The sequence below is a fragment of the Phaethon lepturus genome, unplaced genomic scaffold, assembly GCF_000687285.1.
Source record: "Phaethon lepturus isolate BGI_N335 unplaced genomic scaffold, ASM68728v1 scaffold25349, whole genome shotgun sequence".
Lineage (NCBI taxonomy): Eukaryota > Metazoa > Chordata > Aves > Phaethontiformes > Phaethontidae > Phaethon > Phaethon lepturus.
This window is the reverse complement of record NW_010564475.1, coordinates 1,482-20,336: the sequence shown is the minus strand read 5'-3', so window position 1 is coordinate 20,336 and position 18,855 is coordinate 1,482. Positions and strand designations below refer to the sequence as shown.

At 44.1% G+C, this 18,855-nt stretch overlaps 1 protein-coding gene across 1 annotated transcript in view; it reads right to left on the bottom strand.

Annotated features, from left to right (window-relative positions):
* LOC104626862 (eukaryotic translation initiation factor 4 gamma 3-like) overlaps positions 1-16,109 on the bottom strand; it is a gene marked incomplete at both ends in the record, with an annotated part of 31,058 nt that extends 14,949 nt beyond the window's left edge. Inside the window, 6 exons of the mRNA XM_010294887.1 lie at positions 1,405-1,510; positions 7,112-7,234; positions 9,873-9,973; positions 14,420-14,534; positions 15,085-15,264; positions 16,089-16,109. Coding sequence (XP_010293189.1) covers positions 1,405-1,510; positions 7,112-7,234; positions 9,873-9,973; positions 14,420-14,534; positions 15,085-15,264; positions 16,089-16,109 — 646 coding nt within the window. The remainder of the gene's footprint in view (positions 1-1,404; positions 1,511-7,111; positions 7,235-9,872; positions 9,974-14,419; positions 14,535-15,084; positions 15,265-16,088) is intronic.
* Positions 16,110-18,855: the final 2,746 nt, after the last annotated feature.

Sequence of the window (18,855 nt, the reverse complement as noted above, 5' to 3'; positions counted from 1 at the left end):
GCCGAGCAGCACCACACGGCAGCGAGCCTGCAAGCCGCACTCGGCCGGCGCAGTCACAGTCAATTTGATAGACTTTAAACCTACTCACAAGTTTTTCAGGCGACAGAGACATCCGAGTTTTGCACAAAGAGCTAGACAAAGCCATAGTCCCGCTTCAAGGGGGAGACGGGACCAGACAATCTCCAAAAGGACCCTTTTCAACCATTTCTAGACACCGCAGCAGTCTAGAGATGCATCCATGGAACAATTCTCACCGAGGGAGAACCCTGAAGTCTACGCTACGGCTGTAAAAGAGCAACATTTTCAGTCAACTTTAGAATCTGGTACAAACGAGCCTCAGGGATACTCCCCTTTACTTTCGAACAGTGACTGGGCTGCTGCTTGGATCTGTGACTTCTGAAGCAGCAGAGGCAGCTTCTCTTCCTCCTTCCCAGAGCTGTGCTTCCCTGGGGCTTAGTTTTCCTCTAGCAAATACTCTGAAAAAAAAATAATCGCAGCAGGCTCCAAGTTTACAGGCAACGCTCTCGAGCGAAACGATGGCACTTCTCAACTTTCACGTACACGTCGCTCTAGGGAGAAGCCTCAAACGCTGCAACGCGGTGAATGACCGGGAAGCAAACCGCGGTGTCGACTCCGTATTCCAACACCGAGCCCGTTAACATGACGGCAGTATATACAGTATTACCTACAGCTTTTTCATGGCTTTTAGGTGGCTATAAAGTTGCAGTGTGGGAAGAGACTTGGCATGCTCCATCCTCCCTCCCGGGATACCCTTTTCTTTAAACACTTTCTAAAAAAATCTCCCTTCAAATGGGTATTCTTAGATATGAGAAGGAACCGTAATCATTTTAACAAACTTTTTCCACCCGCGCTGTTTTTACTCAAGTCAGCAATATTTGTTATGAGACACTTTGTACGCTAATGGTTTTTGGTTTTTTTTTTTTTCTGATTAAAAACTCCCGTATCCTGTAGGATGGGACACAGGGAGCAGCTCTGTAGGAGCCATATGATGCTCTGGTTACGTGCCATCGCTATGGCTAGTTGTCCAAATGATATAAAGCCCCTCTGGCTAAGAGCGTTTTACCACAACACACTTGTTTCTGAAGGATGGCACGTGGGCAAGAGGAGGTTCACTCTTCTAGGTGTTCTGAAACGACGTTTAGGACATATAAGCCTGAAGAGAATTATTTTAAAGCAGTTTCACATCGGCGAATGTCAATTAATTCCCTTAGCAACACATTGTTAAAACGTTCCACTGGAGGAAAAGAAGTCCCTCCCCTCTTATTTCTGCTGACTGCTTGTCTCCATGCCAAAAATATTCAAACTAAATCAAGAAAGGAGGGGGGGAGGAAAAAAAAAAAAAAAGACTAAAAATAATCAGGAAGGAAATATCCATCAACAAACCTTGCTTCGGGTGGCTAGTCGCAGTGACAGGGGTGCTGGCAGCGAGATGGGTGTTCTCCACAGTCCCATAAACCACAGGGCTGTGCTCGGGGACCTGGCTGGACAGCTGCTGGGATTTGAAGTACAAAAAAGGGTGATAATGAGCGTGCGAACATAAAAACTAGCAACATGGAGCACAAGCAAGTGGGGAGACGAGAACAGGGCGGGATAGAAAAGAAAAACAAAAGGCAGGGAAAATAAAGAGAAAAGATAGACCAATTGAATAAATTCAAAAAGTAGGTGGGAAAGGGCGGAAAAGGCAGCAGGAAAAGGGGAAAGAGAGACGATTACTGTTAACAACAGCAAGAGAGAGACAGCCGAGCACAGGTATTATCACACTTCATTCTCCGAACGCTTCTCCCAAGCGCAGCAGAAATGCTCCTCCGCGCAGTCTGCAGAAAGCCGGATACACGCCAGGACTCCCGGACCTCCCTGTAACCTAAGGCTGGTTTCTGGACGCAACTCCTTTCTCAACTGATCAGTTATTTCAAACACCTTTGATACTTTTATATCGATTCATTTTTTAAAATATATAGATAAGGTGCGCATGTAAGAAGAGCGCATATACGTATCTATATGTATCATCACGTACACACATATATATAATATATATGGATATATATTATATATACACACATATATAAAATATATATGGATATATCATAATACTTGTTATCACAGTGGGAAAATAATCTAGATTGGTTATACCTGTGTGGTCGTATGAAAAAACCCATCCGATGCCTTCTGCAAACAGACTTACGGATGGTACCTGCTGGGTAACACGAGAATAAAACCAATTGTGCATCATTCTAAAGGAGAGCAGGAGGAGCTGGCTCCCAGTCACCGCGGTGTGAGCCTGAGGTTTTCCATACACAAAAACAAAACTGCAAGACCAGCGAGGTCACAAGACTGAAAAAGCCACGGCCTGTTGCAGGATCACATCTTTTAATTATGTCCTCACCGTTAACGGGACAAACACCTCACTTGTGTTCATGAAGGTTCAATAAGGATGAGAAAAAATCCCCCGTATTTTAGCTCAGAATTTAAGGAAGACCTTGCGTAAGACTAAGTAACTACACCAAACTCGCCCAAACTTACAGGTAAAGCACTTTAATGTTAGAGTGAACACAGATGGGGCAAGTCAACGGTTCACATTTGCAAAATCTCCTTAAGCACGGACCAGGGACCATGCAAAGAAGAAATGCGGCTAAAGTTAAATTTAATACTCTAAAGTGGAGAGCACGCAGCTTTTTGCAGGTGGCTGTTCTTATCTAGCTATACGTCCACGCTGACTTCTCAGAAGATCTAGAGGAAAAGGGATTTTTAAGCAATCAAAGTAAAGCAGAGTGCCCATGACATGGGTGTCCAATTCCCTCTTTCGGACAGGCTATCAGAAATCCATGCAAAGCTTATTTCCAAAAAAAAGAAACTCTCTGGCAATCTGCTCCTCTGCCAGGGACTCTTTCTCCCATTTCCAGCTTCTTCAGCTACTGCAGCTGAACACTGCAGAATAAAGAGTGAATTATCTTCAGTACACTACTTTTCACCATTTCAGGCAACAGAAAGGTAAAGGAGGACTGTGAAAAATCACATCTGGAAAAATCAAAATCAAAATCTAAGTAAGCGGGGTGAAGGGTTGAAATTTTATTTGGGATTGCTCCACTTGTAGGAACGAGCTTGATGAGACCGGCTGGACTATGGATGAAGAATTGCATCCCTACCTCCAGCCAAATCTGAAGGAAGCCAAAGAAAACAGAGTTTTACAAACAAGCAGGTTTCAAGAACGCTTTCCCCTCGCTCTCAGCGGATCATTAGTTACATTTTATGAAAAATTTATGGACGAAAGCAGTGGGGAAAAAAGAGAATGTGATAAGAATCACGGGAACCAAATGAGACTAGCGGACAAAGAAATCTGTAAGTCTAGAAACTCCTTGGGTCAGTAAACATGTTTTCTTAAGAAATCTGGAAAGCACTCATTTATTTTGTGGGAATGACACTGCAAAGCAATATAAATGGTACTTAAGTACTGACCCTTACAGGCTCTCAGCTTCAAAATGGAGCATTTAGGGACCTTCTAGGAAAAAAACCCACTCAAAATTGCTCTCGTGATTTATGATGCTAAAAGAGTGGCTCTGCTATTCTATCCCTCCATGGCCCGTAGACTGAGCAAACACAAAATGTGACAAACTCATCGATACTTGGATGAGGTTTGCCAGGAAAATTAGAGCATTTCTTACTCTTTAAAAGGTGATCTTCTAGCCAAGTCAGTGCCGAGCAAATACTGCAGCCAGACTCAATATGTGGTCCTGGGTTTCATTTATCTTCCCAGAAAAAAACGGAGTGTGGAAAATAGTGCCCTGCTAGAAACGTATAAATAACGTCTCCACTTACTGTCAGCTCCTCTTACGCAGGAACTTCAAAGCATTTTAGCAATTAAGCAACCACTGCGGAGGTGCTGGGAAGACTCCACCTAAAGCACTTTTTGGTCAGCGATGCCGACTACAAAGCAAGAGATACGAGAAGCATGGAAGTGGCTAAAACCACGCGGCTCGAGACTCGGCAGCAACGCTCATCTTTTTGGACAAGTCCAATGTTGTTTTTTTGATGTTAATCTGAGAGACAAGGGTGCTCTGGGCTTGTGTTAAAGTTTTCTGGTTTTGTTGGGTCAGTTAAAAAAAATATCCAAATACCCAGGGGAAAAAGAAGATTTTGAAACAGGCAACACAATAGGCCTTATTATTATTGTAAAATTATAACAAAAAGTAAAATTTGTGACAGGGACTGGTCTACAGCAGTGGTTTCTACGCACTTCTGGAGCAAGCTTCTCCCTCTGTGGTTGTGTTGTCTAAATAACAAGATTAGAGAATCAGATACTGGCAATCAATACAAATGAAGTGCTACTAGAATTCGGCATATTTTTAAAATGTCATTGGATTGGGAGTCACTTTGATTAGACGATGCTTCGTCAAGCCTGGAGACTGCATCTTCGCATACTGAGCGTTCCACCAGATGAAACCTCATCAACCCCGTCCCGACGTGCAGGGTTTGATCCAAAGGGCTGGTGGAACAAAGCAACGGTGCTCGCCTTGCAGCTACGCCAGGAGCGTTCCCAAACTGTGAGCGTTCCAAGAGGCAGGTATTTTCTTAGGAAGCTCACACTGACTGTTCACAGCTTTTATCAGCTAGGGAAAGGGAATATAAAAAAGCCCTAGCACATTTCAAGCAAAGGTATGGCTGAATATTTAGAGTTTACCAGTTTTAGACTGTCAAAATTACAACATCCACCACTACTGGAATTCAGCCACTGGGCACAGTTATTAAGGCATCATCTAATTTCATCCAAGATACTACACTTGCTACAAAGAAATGAATTAGAGATGCTGTTGGGACAATAACTTTGAACATCTTGCTTTAAGGGAGCTTAAATTTTCAGTTATGTTACATTAATGAACTTTTTCTGGCAAACTCTATTTCAGAGCTCTTCTGTGATTAACAAAAGTGGTTCCAATTGCCTCATCAAAACAAAGCCTGGACATTAAACAATGACGTATTTGCATACCTTAGCGCAGATGATTGGACATCTCTGCTCTGCATATAAATTACAGCCGATCAAAATTCATGCTTATTAATCTCCTCTTGAAAAACATTTATTTCGTCCTGTTTGACTTAAAATAGATTTCAGAATGCAAAAATGATCTGGTAAGTGCCTGGATTAGCTGCACCATGCATAAACACAGCCTGAAGCCCTGGCTGTTTTCATCTCTTCCCCACTACTAGTGAGGGAAGTCATTTAGCATGAAGTAATGGGAAGAAGATCTCACCAACACTCCGACGTTATACATCACTAATACCTTCTTTCATGGAAAATGCCGAGAAAGAAGTTTAACTGATTCTATACGTAACCAGCTCTCAGCTCTTCTCCCCTTCCAGCTGCAGTCACTAATCATCAGACCACTCTCAGGCAGAAAAACAACTTTTTCCAGTTGAGTACCGCAGAGCTTGTTCCAAAAACACGGCTAGCCGGGAACTGCTCGAGCGTGGTGCCTTGCTGCTGCTTGCCCACGATGGAGACCGGGAGGAGAAAGCAGGTGACCCAAGCAAACGGTGATGCCTTTGTATGACAAGACGCTTCGACTGAATCAGGGGAACAGCCAAATGCCATGACCGTCCCGTTGGTCTCAAGGGAGGGGACACCAGCAGGCCAGGCTCTTACTTCGTCTCAGTCATCTCAGTTATACTTTTACCGGCTCAGCTGCAACCTCAAGCTCCCACTCCAGTGCCACGGGTGTCTCAAGGCAAGCTTGTGCTTTTGCCTCAGCACAGGGCAGTCATCAGAAAAACTACCCAGATGCAGAGGGGAAAGTAAGGTCGCAGCCCGGGAAAGGCTGTTTCACCTAAAAGCTAGCAAAAGCTAGTCTCTGACATTGAACAGGGAAGAACTTAGAAGAAGAAATTGCACCCCAGCTTCAGCCAGGCTCTGATCTAAAGCCCCCCCATCACTTGGGGAACCTTCCTGATATTGATCGTCTTCTTGTATCAGGCCCCTGAGAAGCGGACGACGACCTCAATAAAACACAGCCAGCTTCCGAGGCTTGTGCCAAACCACAGAGCTTCTTCTCCAGTTGTTCAGAAACACTTGAGTTTAGTGGCCTGTGGCTTAGCACCGCCTCTCCCGAAAGAGAGGGAGAGCTGAGATGACGTAGGAAGCCAACAGCAGCTACACCAAGCCAGCAGCTGGGAAGAGGGCGGCAGCCGCCACGCGCCTCCTCTCCGCCTCCGATGCTACGGGCGGATCAAGGAGGCATGGCCTCTTCCTGGAAGAGCTGGTCAGAGGAGAGAAATCTTTTAAATCTTTTTCCAAGCCACTTCCAGCCCCAGTGGTTCACATCATGGTGGACTTACGCTCACGTCAGGGCTGCTGGTCTGCGAGTCTGAGAGCACTCTTTTGGCCCTGGGTCAAAAAGGCCTAGAACAGACCTGGATTGCGATCAGTTTAATTTCCAGACATTACACATGGACTTCTCAGGTGGAGCAGGATAGAGAGGCTTAGAAGGGGTCAGAAACCCAAAGACGTGTGACAAGGATTTTTGAAGATATTTATGAGCTACGGAAAATGTCAGTTTGAGCTATTTATGCTTTTTCCTACATCAGAAAAATGCATTTTTAAGGTTGAACATGCAGAGACCAAATCTGCGATGAAATTCCTGAGCTACAGTCATTCTGGTTACTCTAAAACAACGCTACTAAAGCGGAGAGACATTAGTATGGGCAGTGATGCAACTGAAGATACATAATCAATCACATGCATGATATGGACTTTCCTCAGGTGCACAAGACGCTAATGGAAACATCAAATTTCTCACAAATATATTAGTTTCTCCTCTAACACTAGGAGCCTTTACCAGCTCTAAAAGCTACTGCTGATACAAAAAACAGGGATGGGGAACTTGTAGCAGCACTGCAGCTCCACACTTTACGAGCTACAGGCTGGTAAAAAATGACAAAACTTGGAGAAAAAAAAATAATCCTCAAAGAACATGGACAATTTAGGACTGTCCAGGTGCCTGAGGTGATCGGTGGTGTCGATGGAAGATACAGGAATTGGCTCTAACAAACAGCAAAGCAAAGCAGACGTCACTGAGAGAAGGCTACGCAGCCGCTTCATTACCTGAGGTGGAGTAGGTGTGGAAGTGGGTCTCACGATGGGAGGAGTCGGGTTCCTGCTGCCCCCTCCGGACATTATTTCTTCTGTTATATCTTTGCCCCCCTGGTTTGGATCCCGGATTCGGATCTACGGTATTGAACAAAGAAATAATTCAAACAAGTCTTCCCGTTACCCACTGTCCTTGGGGTTTATGGAGAGGAGAGCATGGACAGGACATAATTCCATTACACTCGGCAGGAGATGCTCTGGGTTGAGCTCTGCAGGAACGTTGGAATTTGGTTTGTTTCGATAATTTGAAATGCATGGTATGTCACCCCGTAATCTCAAAACCTCTTTTAATCAAAACGCTCATCAACCACACCAGTTATGTCTAAACAAGTGCACCCCAGTGCATGACCTTGTAATTCAGAATATAGTCTCTACTTCAGGAAAATAAGTTTACTGCAACTTAGAAAATCTAGTAGACAGTTTAGCTACAGAACTAAGCTTGCCAGTTAGCGGGAAGCACAGGAATGAAAAAAAAGCCCTTTTTTACCCTGATAGGAAATTCAGTGACCTTGCCAATCCAGCTGCTGGTAAGGGGGAACACAAATCAGCTCTTTTTTCCCTTCCACATTGAGAAATGTCATACCAGCAAAACAAAAGGAAGGAAACAAAAAGTACTGCATGGAGGAAAGGGAAATTGCAAGAAGAACAAACTGAAGTCCTACGAAACTCATCGGCATTTAGGAAACAAGTATGGTTTTGAGTCTCTTCACAGCCCCAAAATAAGAAGGAAAAATATTGTCCAGAATAAACCACTGGAGAACACGCTCATTTGAATCCTCAACTGGCACTTGAGCCAATGTGTGGCACCGAATATGCGGAACAGTCAAGCTGTCTGAGTTAATTCAAAATAAGAGTTTTTAATCTTCAATGTAAGAATTGAAGACTTCCATAAACCTGAAGACAGTGCTATTGTTTGTCTGTCCACCTTCCCAAAAACTCTTGGTTGAACTCTCTCTATAAATTGCACACAGAGATCCCTGCTGTGCCGAGCACAACTGCAAGTAAACCTAGAGCCATCGTCCTTCCGAGGGCAGGGGTGTTGCTGGAAACCGCTGTGCCTTTTTCCATTGGCAATGTATAAAGTCGTTAGTTGCAGAAGGGTTTTGTGATTTATCAACTTCAGTATCGTGTGATGTCTTCTTGACTCTTTGGATTACGAAGACAAATGAATATACACATGGCACATATGACGTTGACAAGATGTCGTCTTCTCTTTATTTTTGATGGAGTAAAAAGAAGAGACTGGTGTTTTTCTGCTAAAACATTTAATTAACCACAGCAACAAGGACTTAAGAGTCGGCACAAATTCGTACCCACTCCTCCTGACAAGTAGTCAATGGCATTAAAACAAGGTTGCCCTGCATGAAAGTTTGTAGTACTCAAACACTCAACTAATGGTGCATGTGGGTGTGCGTACATATCTACGTTTACTTTTTCTTTAATTTCTCTCATTTCTTCAGTTGCAACACCAATTAGCAAACTGAAACAGTACTTCCTGAGAAAAGCATCTCAGGCATTTAAAAAACCTTTTGCTTTTCTGCTTCAAAAGAACTTCACTTTGTTGGCATGAAACAGTCTTAAGCACGGTTGAGTGTTTCTGAACATCTTTGCTTTTCAAATGGCATCAATGACCTGGCCATGACACATTTTGGATGCTGAAAAGAGACTCCTCAGGACTGAAGAGGATGGTGAAGAGGTGGCAGAAGAGAAGTTGCATCACCCTTTGCTGGAAGCAGCTACAAAAAAGGCCTTTTCTGCAAGCCCAGCTAAACCATTGCTCAGCTCTTCCAGTTTCCCAAATCAAGTGTCATCTCAGATCAACTTCAAAAATCAAAACATACAAATATTCTGCATTTTGAGACATGTAGAAATCCCGTATCTTTTTTTTTGCCAGGAAATAGTTCTTTTAGTGTTTCCAAACCACTCTAACACACACAGTGATGTAAAGTAATTTCCTTTTCAATCATTCAGAATTGACTATTCATTCCCAGACTCAAGTCTGTCCCTAACTTTTTCTATTTAGATGTTACATTCACCTGGCGTCCTTACTATTCCCTACCATCACCACCTGCAAATAGGTTTAAATTTCATTAATCTGTGTGTCTCAAATTCTGACCAGTGAATTAGGAAGAGAGGAAATGTGGTCTCCAAACCTTTACCTACTTTGATAATGGGATGTGTTCAGGTTCTTTCAAACGTGCAAATAAGTCCACAACTTATTGTTCTTCTACCTTTTCCAAAGTGTAATATTGAACAATTTGGTGTTTTGGGTTTTTTTTTTTTTTTTTTTTTTTTTTTTTTTTTTGTCAGTCTGAACCAATTCCCAACAGTCTCCCCAAACTGATCCGAGTTTGTTCATTCCCACCTGGCTCTTTGGTAAAACTCTACACAGCAGCGACGGCAGCTGAGGATCCCTGGCCTGGGGAGACGACGTTGCTTTCATTTATGCTCATTACAAAACCGGCAAAATTATTTTCCTTTTTGACTGTCTGAGATGTCACAAACTCAGAGCAGAAAGTCCCCGCAGAAAATAGAAAATAAGACAAATGTTGCAGCATTGTGATATGTTCAATTACAATTAGGTGTGAGAGGTAAGACTTAGCCTCTCTGTGAAGATAAAGCTCAGTTTTAGGGTTAAGATCATTATTAATTTCCTTCAACCTTAGAAGCAGGACAATTCTCAGAAGGAATATATCAGCTATTGATGATCACTTACCGTTTTTTTCTCTCTTTTAGCTGGTGGAGGCTGCTGCTGCTGCGTAGGCACTATGATGGGTGCTGACTGATACACTGGCTGACTTGGGTAGAAAGGAGTTCCTGCGAAAGGACGATGAGACAGCAACAAGTGAAAAATGCAGTTCATTTGTTAATGAAACAAAACCAAACGCAAGAGGTAAAACTGTCCACCTACTCCTCCCTCCCTTCAAAAACCAGGACTTCCGACATCCAGCTGGTCACCGGTCTGTGTTTTGCTCTTCCCCACTTCCACTAAAACAGAAGCTGCTACTCCATCAACACAAGCGATTAAGTCACTATTTCACTTGCTGAGGTGCTGGAGCGTGTCCAGAGATGGGCAACGGAGCTGGGGAGGGGTCTGGAGCACAAGTCTGATGAGGAGCAACTGAGGGAACTGGGGGTGTTCAGTCTGGAGAAGAGGAGGCTGAGGGGAGCCCTCATCGCTCTCTGCAACTACCTGAAAGGGGGTTGTGGCGACGAGGGTGTTGGTCTCTTCTCCCAAGTAACCAGCGATAGGACGAGAGGAAATGGCCTCCAGTTGTGCCAGGGGAGGTTTAGATTGGATATGACAAAAAGTTTCTTCACCGAGAGGGTGGTCAAACATTGGAACAGGCTGCCCAGGGCGGTGGTGGAGTCACCATCACTGGAAGTGTTCAAAAAACGTGTGGATGTGGCACTTCAGGACATGGTGTAGGGGGCATGGTGGGGTTGGGTTAACGGTTGGACTTGATGATCTTGAAGGTCCTTTCCAACCTTAGTGATTCTGTGATTCATTATTTTTCCTCCATGAACGAAAAAAAAAAACACCTGATCACATGCATCCATTTCTGAGAGGCTGTTGAAATCGCCAAGGCATGACAAGAAAAGTGGCCCATCCTTGGACTCCTTTGACTGACAAACAGGTGGGTTTGTTGTTTGGGGTTTTTTTTTGCCTTTGTAGAGAAATTCAGTCAGGCCAATTACAAAGAATCTGCAAGGTCAACTGCACCCTATTTTGAAGCACAGCCAGAAAATTTAATTACAAGCAATGTTCTCATGCTGCAACACAAAAAAGCACGACTACTGTTATTATTGCAAAATTACGCTGCGTTGTGGATTACATTCATAATATCCAATATAGTTTCATTATGTTTTTCTTTATGGAATAAGACTGGCTCAAAATGACTGAGTGCTTTAAAAACGCGCCAGACATAAAGAAAGGTGGTAGAGCTGTAGCAGAGCTGTTTTCTGTCTGTGGACCAGATATCAGGTGAACTTGTAAGATGGTGCTGGGTTCTTTTTTCCTTCTAAGCATGGATGGCCTGCCTGCTCACACTTGCATCTGGAACAATCTGATTTATTCTTCAGCTGAACTAACCTTTAAATGGGAATGAAAATCTGTATTGTGTAGCAATAACCTCCCGTTTTTAGTTACGTCAAGCAAACGGTGAAATCCAAGAAAGCAAACTCAACCAGCCCAGCACAATCTGCTTTGTAACTTCAAAGGACGTGTTCCTCAAACTGAGAACTGGAAAGTAAAAGCTCGGACCGGGCTCCCTGTCTGCATGCTCAGAGCAAGAACGTTTCTCTGCTGAAATAGAAAGCAGGTAGCTGAAAGCAGAGGGCATTGCACAGCACCGCCATCAAGCTGCTAAAAGCTCAGCCTACCTTCACTCTCGGATGCTGCTATTAAGGTGGCCTAAATTACTCAATAAACTTTTCACTTTGAACTTCACGGTAGGCAGCGTGACTTCAGATCCGGCCTCAGGGCACAAAAGTCTCCGTCAGCATCCCCATGGCTTGGGAAGCAAGAGCCCTCCTGCTTCTCTCCCCTTAAAAACACTGATGAAGCCTCAAACTCTTCCCACTAATGCTTTGGCCAAGCTGGCCAGGGGTACAGCATGAGTTTGGAGAACGCGAGGGACCAGGAGCAAGCCTGGGAGCCCTGCAATGTGTTAATTACCTCGATTCCTAGTTTCCTAAAACCCAGATCTAATCAGACAGCCTGTAAGGTGATCCCGAGGCACTCAAGGAAGGACTCTCCCTTTATGAAAAATACTTTAAAAAAAGCAAATCCCCCGAAAAGCAGGAGTAAGTTCTGAGAAGAAATATAGCTTCTGTGGCAACAAGCCAAGCACATTTTTCAGTGCGACGTTCTTTGCTCTGCACCCTGCCCTTTTGATCCTTTCCAGTTCAGCAGCACCCGAGTTTTATTCTCCCTCCTTTCCATCTGTCATTTCAAGGTCTTTCCCAACGTAGCACGGAAACTCACCGATATAAAAGAGAAAGATAAATTGCAAAACTGAGAGAGTTAAAAAAAATGCACTGTCCATCTTCACAAGTTTTGTCTTCTGCAGGATTCTCCCTTATCACTTCACAGCCTGACGAACTGTGATGATTTTCATGCCTAGCAGCCACACTGGCCACGAAGTCCTGAGCTTTATGGGAAAGGCCACTGCCAGCAGCATCACCCACGCCTGTATTGTAAATTTAGTTGTCTCCCAACGCCATGAGCAGCGCCACGAGCGCACCGAACATTTTCAGACCCTACATAAATAATGAGAGAGCAAGAGGAGGGAAAGGTGGATGGGTACAGGCAAACCTGCAATCATCCTCTTCCTCGGCTAAACCTGCTCTGCCTGGAAAATGCTTTGTGTGACGGAGGGCTCCAGCTTCGCCCACTGATGCTCTGCAGACACAGCAACCTAAAAACAAGCTGGGGCTGAAAGATTACAAGCCTCTGTGCAAGAAACCAGGCACTTTCAGGAGTAGAAAGGAACCGGAAGGGAACCTTTTCCAAATTACAGAAGTGAAGGCAGACAAAGGGCACTAAGTGAGCAGAAAGTAAGAAAGCAGACCTGTAACTGCAGGGGGAAAAAAAAAAAAAAGAGGAACACTGGGTAATTTCCTCATGTAGCAGATCAGATTTAAAGAGTCATTGCAATATTTCTTCTCTTTATTTTTTCTAGAATAAGCAAACAGGAACTAGCTGCCTTATAATTGCTCTCCTTTTATTCAGAAATTGCATAACCACGTTTGAAGGCTTCATGGCAACCTTTCAAAGCAGTCCCATTAGCTCTATATACACCAAATAAATTAAAAAAAAAAAAAAAAAAGAAGGAAAAAAGAGTCCAGACCTTTTCAAATGAGAAGTAGGGAAGCAACTGGGCCTCTTCTCCCCTTTGAAAGGAATCTGTATTTGTGAAGAGCAAACATGCAATTCTGCCAACAGTACAGGGTTGTCACTGTTCAGCCCGGAAGGTAATCATTCACGTCCAACCCTCCGAAATACCAACAGCTAAAGCCGCCTGGAAAGTTCATAGTATCTCTGCCCCCAACAGATTACAGAATGCGTGCGGGCAGGTAGCAATCAGACTGAACAAAACACCTCAAATTTGCTATGGAGAGGTGAAAACCCTTAAAAAGAAAAAGCATGCAACAGGGCGATGACTAGAATCATCCTGGTGGATTTTTCAAGTGTTCCCATAATCGAGGAAGGGAGGGTAAATAAACCAAACAACAGTAGTGATATACATGACTGCAAGACACCTGGTTCTGCATCTCATTCAAACACACCTTGCAGGAGCCGATTTGTTTTAAATATCAAAATACATGATCCCACAAAAAACCTTATAGGGGACTGTGATGTAAGTACGATATATATCTTGTAGATGGCAACACACTGGAAACGATTAGGAAAGGACTTAATGACTTCTACGTAGATGATGATCGCCAAGAGAAGAGGCGGCATGGGATGCTGAAGGACACGGGGTGTGCAAACTGGGGCCCAAACGAGAGGCAGTTGTGAGGTCCCGGGGGAGAGAAGGACCGGTGAGACGCAGACAGGAGGGGTGCCCAGCGCTGGACATGCAGCCTCTGAATTTTTAGGGGCAGCTTTGAAGCTCAGTACCTGGAGGAGTCAACCAAATATACCGAATATAGCGTGCCAAACAACCACAGCGCACACAACTATGTTGGGCAATCTGCCAACCCTTGCTCTTGAGAAAAGGCAAGACCAGGAGTTGCCCATTAAAAGGGCAAATTTCAGCCTGTGCACGGGTTACAAGCTCTTTGACTGGACTAACTTGATCTTTGCAGCATGAGACTGGTGAATAAACCACATGGCTTGTTCTCTTCCCTGGCTAAACACTGAACAAGGGATGCAGGGATAAGAAATGTTAACTGCTGTATTGCTGTGAACATATTCAGGGCATAGCTCAATGGAAACCAGGGCTGCCAGATGTATCCACAATACCTTAATAAATAACAATGATCCAGCAGGGAATAACAAATAGCCACTATTCTTGTTCGTATGTGATTACGGGTAGCTCTGTGAGTTGCAGCCTTTCCTTAAGCAATCATACAAACAATGCTCTGTTATTGTGAATTTTTCAGGAGTGAATAATAAGGGCTGTGACACAACCAAACTGAGCAGCTATTTGAAGTTCATACAAATGCTAATACATTTTGCTATTATAAATCTTCAGTTGGACAACAGGAAAGCACACCCAGAAAATACTTTTTAAGAAATCTCCAAGCAGAACTTACCGTAGGCATTTGGGAATTCTCCAGGACCTGGTCCTGGATAAAAGGGTCCTGGTCCTGGCGGCTGAACAGGATACTGCTGCGGGGGCCCAACATACGGAGGGCCACTGTGACGATACTAGGAGGGAGAAAAACAACCATCAGTTTACAAAGAGTTGGGCAACTTCATGCTATTACATACAGAAACTGTAATCGAGCCCCCCAAACGAATAAGGATCTGATTATCAAACTGATTAATCACAGATTCAGAAACGTTACTGTCAAAGAGAGGCAAGCTGCAAGACAAGGCAGCAAGGACTTCGGAGCTGAAGTAGAAAACAGCCATTCCTCTGATTACAGTAGTACTGTGTTTTTATAAGGCCCAAGGTTTTACAGTAATTGTACAGCTATTAAGTCAATTTAGGTACATTTATAGCACTAAACGTTTTCCAAGAGCTTAGTCTCACGCCATTTTTGAGGGGGACCTCAAGAACTAGAAAGGTAATTTATTCCTCCCGCCTCCATGCTCGGAAGAACAAATACTTCGCACAGAAAAAGGACAGAGGGTAAATACGCAACTACCAGCTTAACTTCGCACTCCCTGCAACTCTGTGGCAAGTCTTGAGAAAATCCAGATGGAGCAAATGTTGCTTTGCAGTTCCTTAGGTGCCTGGGCAATGTGTTTTTACCTGTGGTATACAGTACTGGGGGCCCTGAGGCATCGGGTAGGGCATTGGCAGATGATTAACCATCATGATGTGTTGGTTGGTTTGATACACCGCAGTCGGCGTTTGCGCACCGGGACGGATGGAAGGGCTGCTGTTCTGGATGGTAGCTCTTGGAGGCTGTATCTGAGGCCTCTGAAAAAACTATGGCAGGGAATGGAGAGAGGAAGAAGAGGGGAGAGAAAAAAAACAAAGAATCAGTCAGCTTTCCTGGGAAAAATATTTGAAATATCATTACAATATTATAATACTACTTCCAAAGGGTTGCCAGGCATTCAGAAAACTGCAGGACAATTTCTGTTTCACTGTAAATAGCAAGATCATGCTACGGCCTTCTATTTTACAAGATAGAAAAAGGTAAGAAACTTTAAATGCCAGTAATTATTCGTTTGTATCTACTGAATTATACAGCTCAACTTTCAGAGCAGACATTAAAAGTGATTTTTGTCAAATATATTTTTTATAAGGTAGGTTGAGTGCCAAAAAAGCCACCTTTATAAATATGCCATGGAAATAAAAGATCGAGGCAACTGTTCAATATACCTCCAGGACAGCTAAAAAGCCAGATTTTTAGAGAAGCCAGGGGCTCCTTGTGCCTATCTTTTATACAGATTGAGCCGGGTGACTTGTCTTGCCCTCCGTTTTCAGAAAGGTGGCAACCTCTTCCAGGGTGGCACCAAACCCTGCTACCACGTTTGCATGAAGTGATGCCCCACGCAGATGGACCAGGTCCAGCAAACCGAGCAACCCACTGGTACATGCTCCGTCCTCAACCCTTACGCGCCGGGAAAGGCATCGGCATCCACGGTACGGAGCATTCGCGGCACTGGCAGCCCTTGCTCTAGAGTCTTTGCAATCTTGAAACTCAGTCGGTAAGATATGCATCAGACATTAACGCATTCACTAACGGAGTAACGATACAAGTGATAGAGACATTTATGCCATGCAGAACCAGGAGTTAAAATTACCTGTATAGGTCTGAATCCTCCCTTCAATAACGAAGCAAGAAAGCAGCGGGAAACAGAAAGAAAGCCAATGGAACAGCTTACAGATCAGTAGGAAGGAATAGGATATAACATGCACCCTAATTGCAGACAATTCCATTTATCTTTCTACCCTGCTTTGACTAATCTCTTACCGAAACAAGAGACACTGAACTGGTACCAAGGACTCTTCTACCAGAATCCCAAGGCAGGGGTCAGAAACTCATCTAAAAAAATTTTATATGGAAGTATAAAAGTTTAAAAAAAAAAAAAAAAAAGAAAAAGAAAAAAGAAAAAAAAACTAACCACGATTAACTGCAGGAAATATGATACTACAGAAAGACTTTATGTTTACTGTGCTCCTACAACATCAAACGTTTTTCCTTTCTGGGCTCTGTCAGTGATACAGAGATGGCAGACAAAGCAGAAACCCTTGCTCAGATCATGGACTTGGTCTCCACTTCTGCACCATGATAAGAAATGCCATGTACTTAATTGTTAAAGGGGGGGGGGGAAAAAGTCATCATACATCACACTGAAGACTGCTGCCTGATGAAGTGCATCAATGCAAATGACCTGTGAGTAACAACATCATGAACGGCAAGAAGAGAGTGGTAACCGCTCAGGAATGAAGGAATGAGCTGGGCTTATCTGCCTCGGCATTCAGGAAGAATGGGGTAGGGCAGAAGGAAGCAGCGATGCTTCTATATTTGACATGACAGTGAGCTTAAAATGGTCATTCTGGTGCTGCTGAAGACTTTACGACACCTAAGCTGTTCCCCATAGCAAATGGTTTCTCCACGAAAGCTACAGATGACTCCCCGTCGCAGAAATCCTGACAACATTAAGGTTAGCACAGCACTCTTCGGTTCAACCTTGTGAGTCCGGATGAAGAACTGTCACTGGCACACTGTACAGTGTGACCTGAACCAGGAGAAGGTAACTGTTTAGGGAGAAAACTCTGGTAGCGAGGGCGCGGAAAGAAAACCTGTAGAGCAACTGCCATGCTCCCGCCCTAGTAAAAACTGTGTGGCTGTCCAGATGTGGCGGAACTGCACGAGCGTTGCATAAACCAAGGGCACACGCTGAATTTATGGTAAGAATAACTAGAGTTTGCAATTTTTCAATATCCAAAGACACCGAAAAGTGCAAAAGTCCTTTCTTCTTTCACTGCAGATTGCTGAATAATGACTATTTCTAACCTGTTCACTGGTTACAGCAGAAGTCTCCCTGGGAGCGGGGAATCAATAGCCACCATGATTCTGTATTTATACAGAGTGAAAACGGGCTGGAGGTGGAAGTGAGACCTGCCTTCTCTACTAACAGTAACTGCATCCACAGGGCAGCATGGAAGAGCCTTCACTGCAAGAGAAAGGAGTCCTCCACCGGTGTGAGTCGCAGACGTGGATCCCGCTCCTCAAGTTCCTGCTGCACCTATGAAATCTTCTAATAACATCCCTGAAACAACCAAGGGAAAACTTACAGCAACGGAAACTCCTGGTTTATGGATAGCTTTTCATTTCTGTCGCCGGCAGCTAGTGCCTGAAAGATCATGAGACGTTATCCATCGGGGTAACACGCTGGAGAAACTCCATTTCATGAAGCACAAGCTTCTTTCCTGCCGTAGCAGAAGGAAGGAAAGCACGCTCCGTGCACCAAAACGGGTGGTGCGTTGCACAGGCTTGCTCTTCCATCAAGCATTAAACACCACCACGATAGCGCTAAGCTCTTCTACAGCAGTAGGAGGAAACTCTGTGTTAAAAAAACCAACCTCTCCAAACCACTCCATGTTGCCCACACCATCGCAGAGGTAGCTCAAATCCGGAGATTAAGAAAAAAGGAGGAGGATTTCATTACTGCAAGGAAGACGGACGCGGCAAGAAGAAAAGCAGGTCCATTATTCCAAATGACCATCAAAAGCTTTTGGACGTGCCAGCCAGAGATGTCTCTGGTAAAGTCTGAATTACTTTTAGCTACTCCACTTCCAATAGTAAGACTAAAACTCTCAAGGAAATCCAGTCTCAGAGGGCTGGGCATCAGATTTGTGTGTGGGTTTTACTGTTCAAAATAAGTATCACGTGGTTGGCAAACTCCTTTATGCTCCATCCTTGCTCCTGTCCCTCCAAAGCTAAGCTACCAATATTCAAAGTCATTCTTAGAGATGTTTTACTGTTCTGATTTGATTTGCTGAAAAATGTGTCTTGCAAGGTCAGATGCCTGCACAGACAACATTTTCAAGTAACGCTAATGATGTCCCATGGGAGAACACCAGGAGATTAAAATCCAAGGTATTTTGTCTCTTTCTCCTAATGAGTGCAGGATTTGGAGTGGAGCACATGCAGGACCCACTTAGGACCAGAACGAAGATACCCTGGGCCACAGCAAGGCTTCCAATCGAAACCTTGCGTTACATCAACCCTACCTGGACTACTTCCTTCAAAAATTAAGTTCTGCTGTATCTAACAATGGTCAAATTAGTGTGAAACATGCTACATGGTCACTGAGCAACCAGCGAGGACCTGAGCCATGGTCCTCAAGTCACGGTCCCATCCCTTATCTGTCCACCTCTGTTAGGGAGGGATTTCTTGGATCATCTTGGAGTCAGTACTACTGGGCAATATGGTCTTTTAACTTTTTCCTTCCTAGGTTCGCTCCCCCGACGTACTTGCAGAAAAGCGCACCTAAAGCCCTCTCAGACATTGCTTTTACTGGCTGCCTCAAGCTCAACTCTTTCAGCTGCTCATTTAAAAAA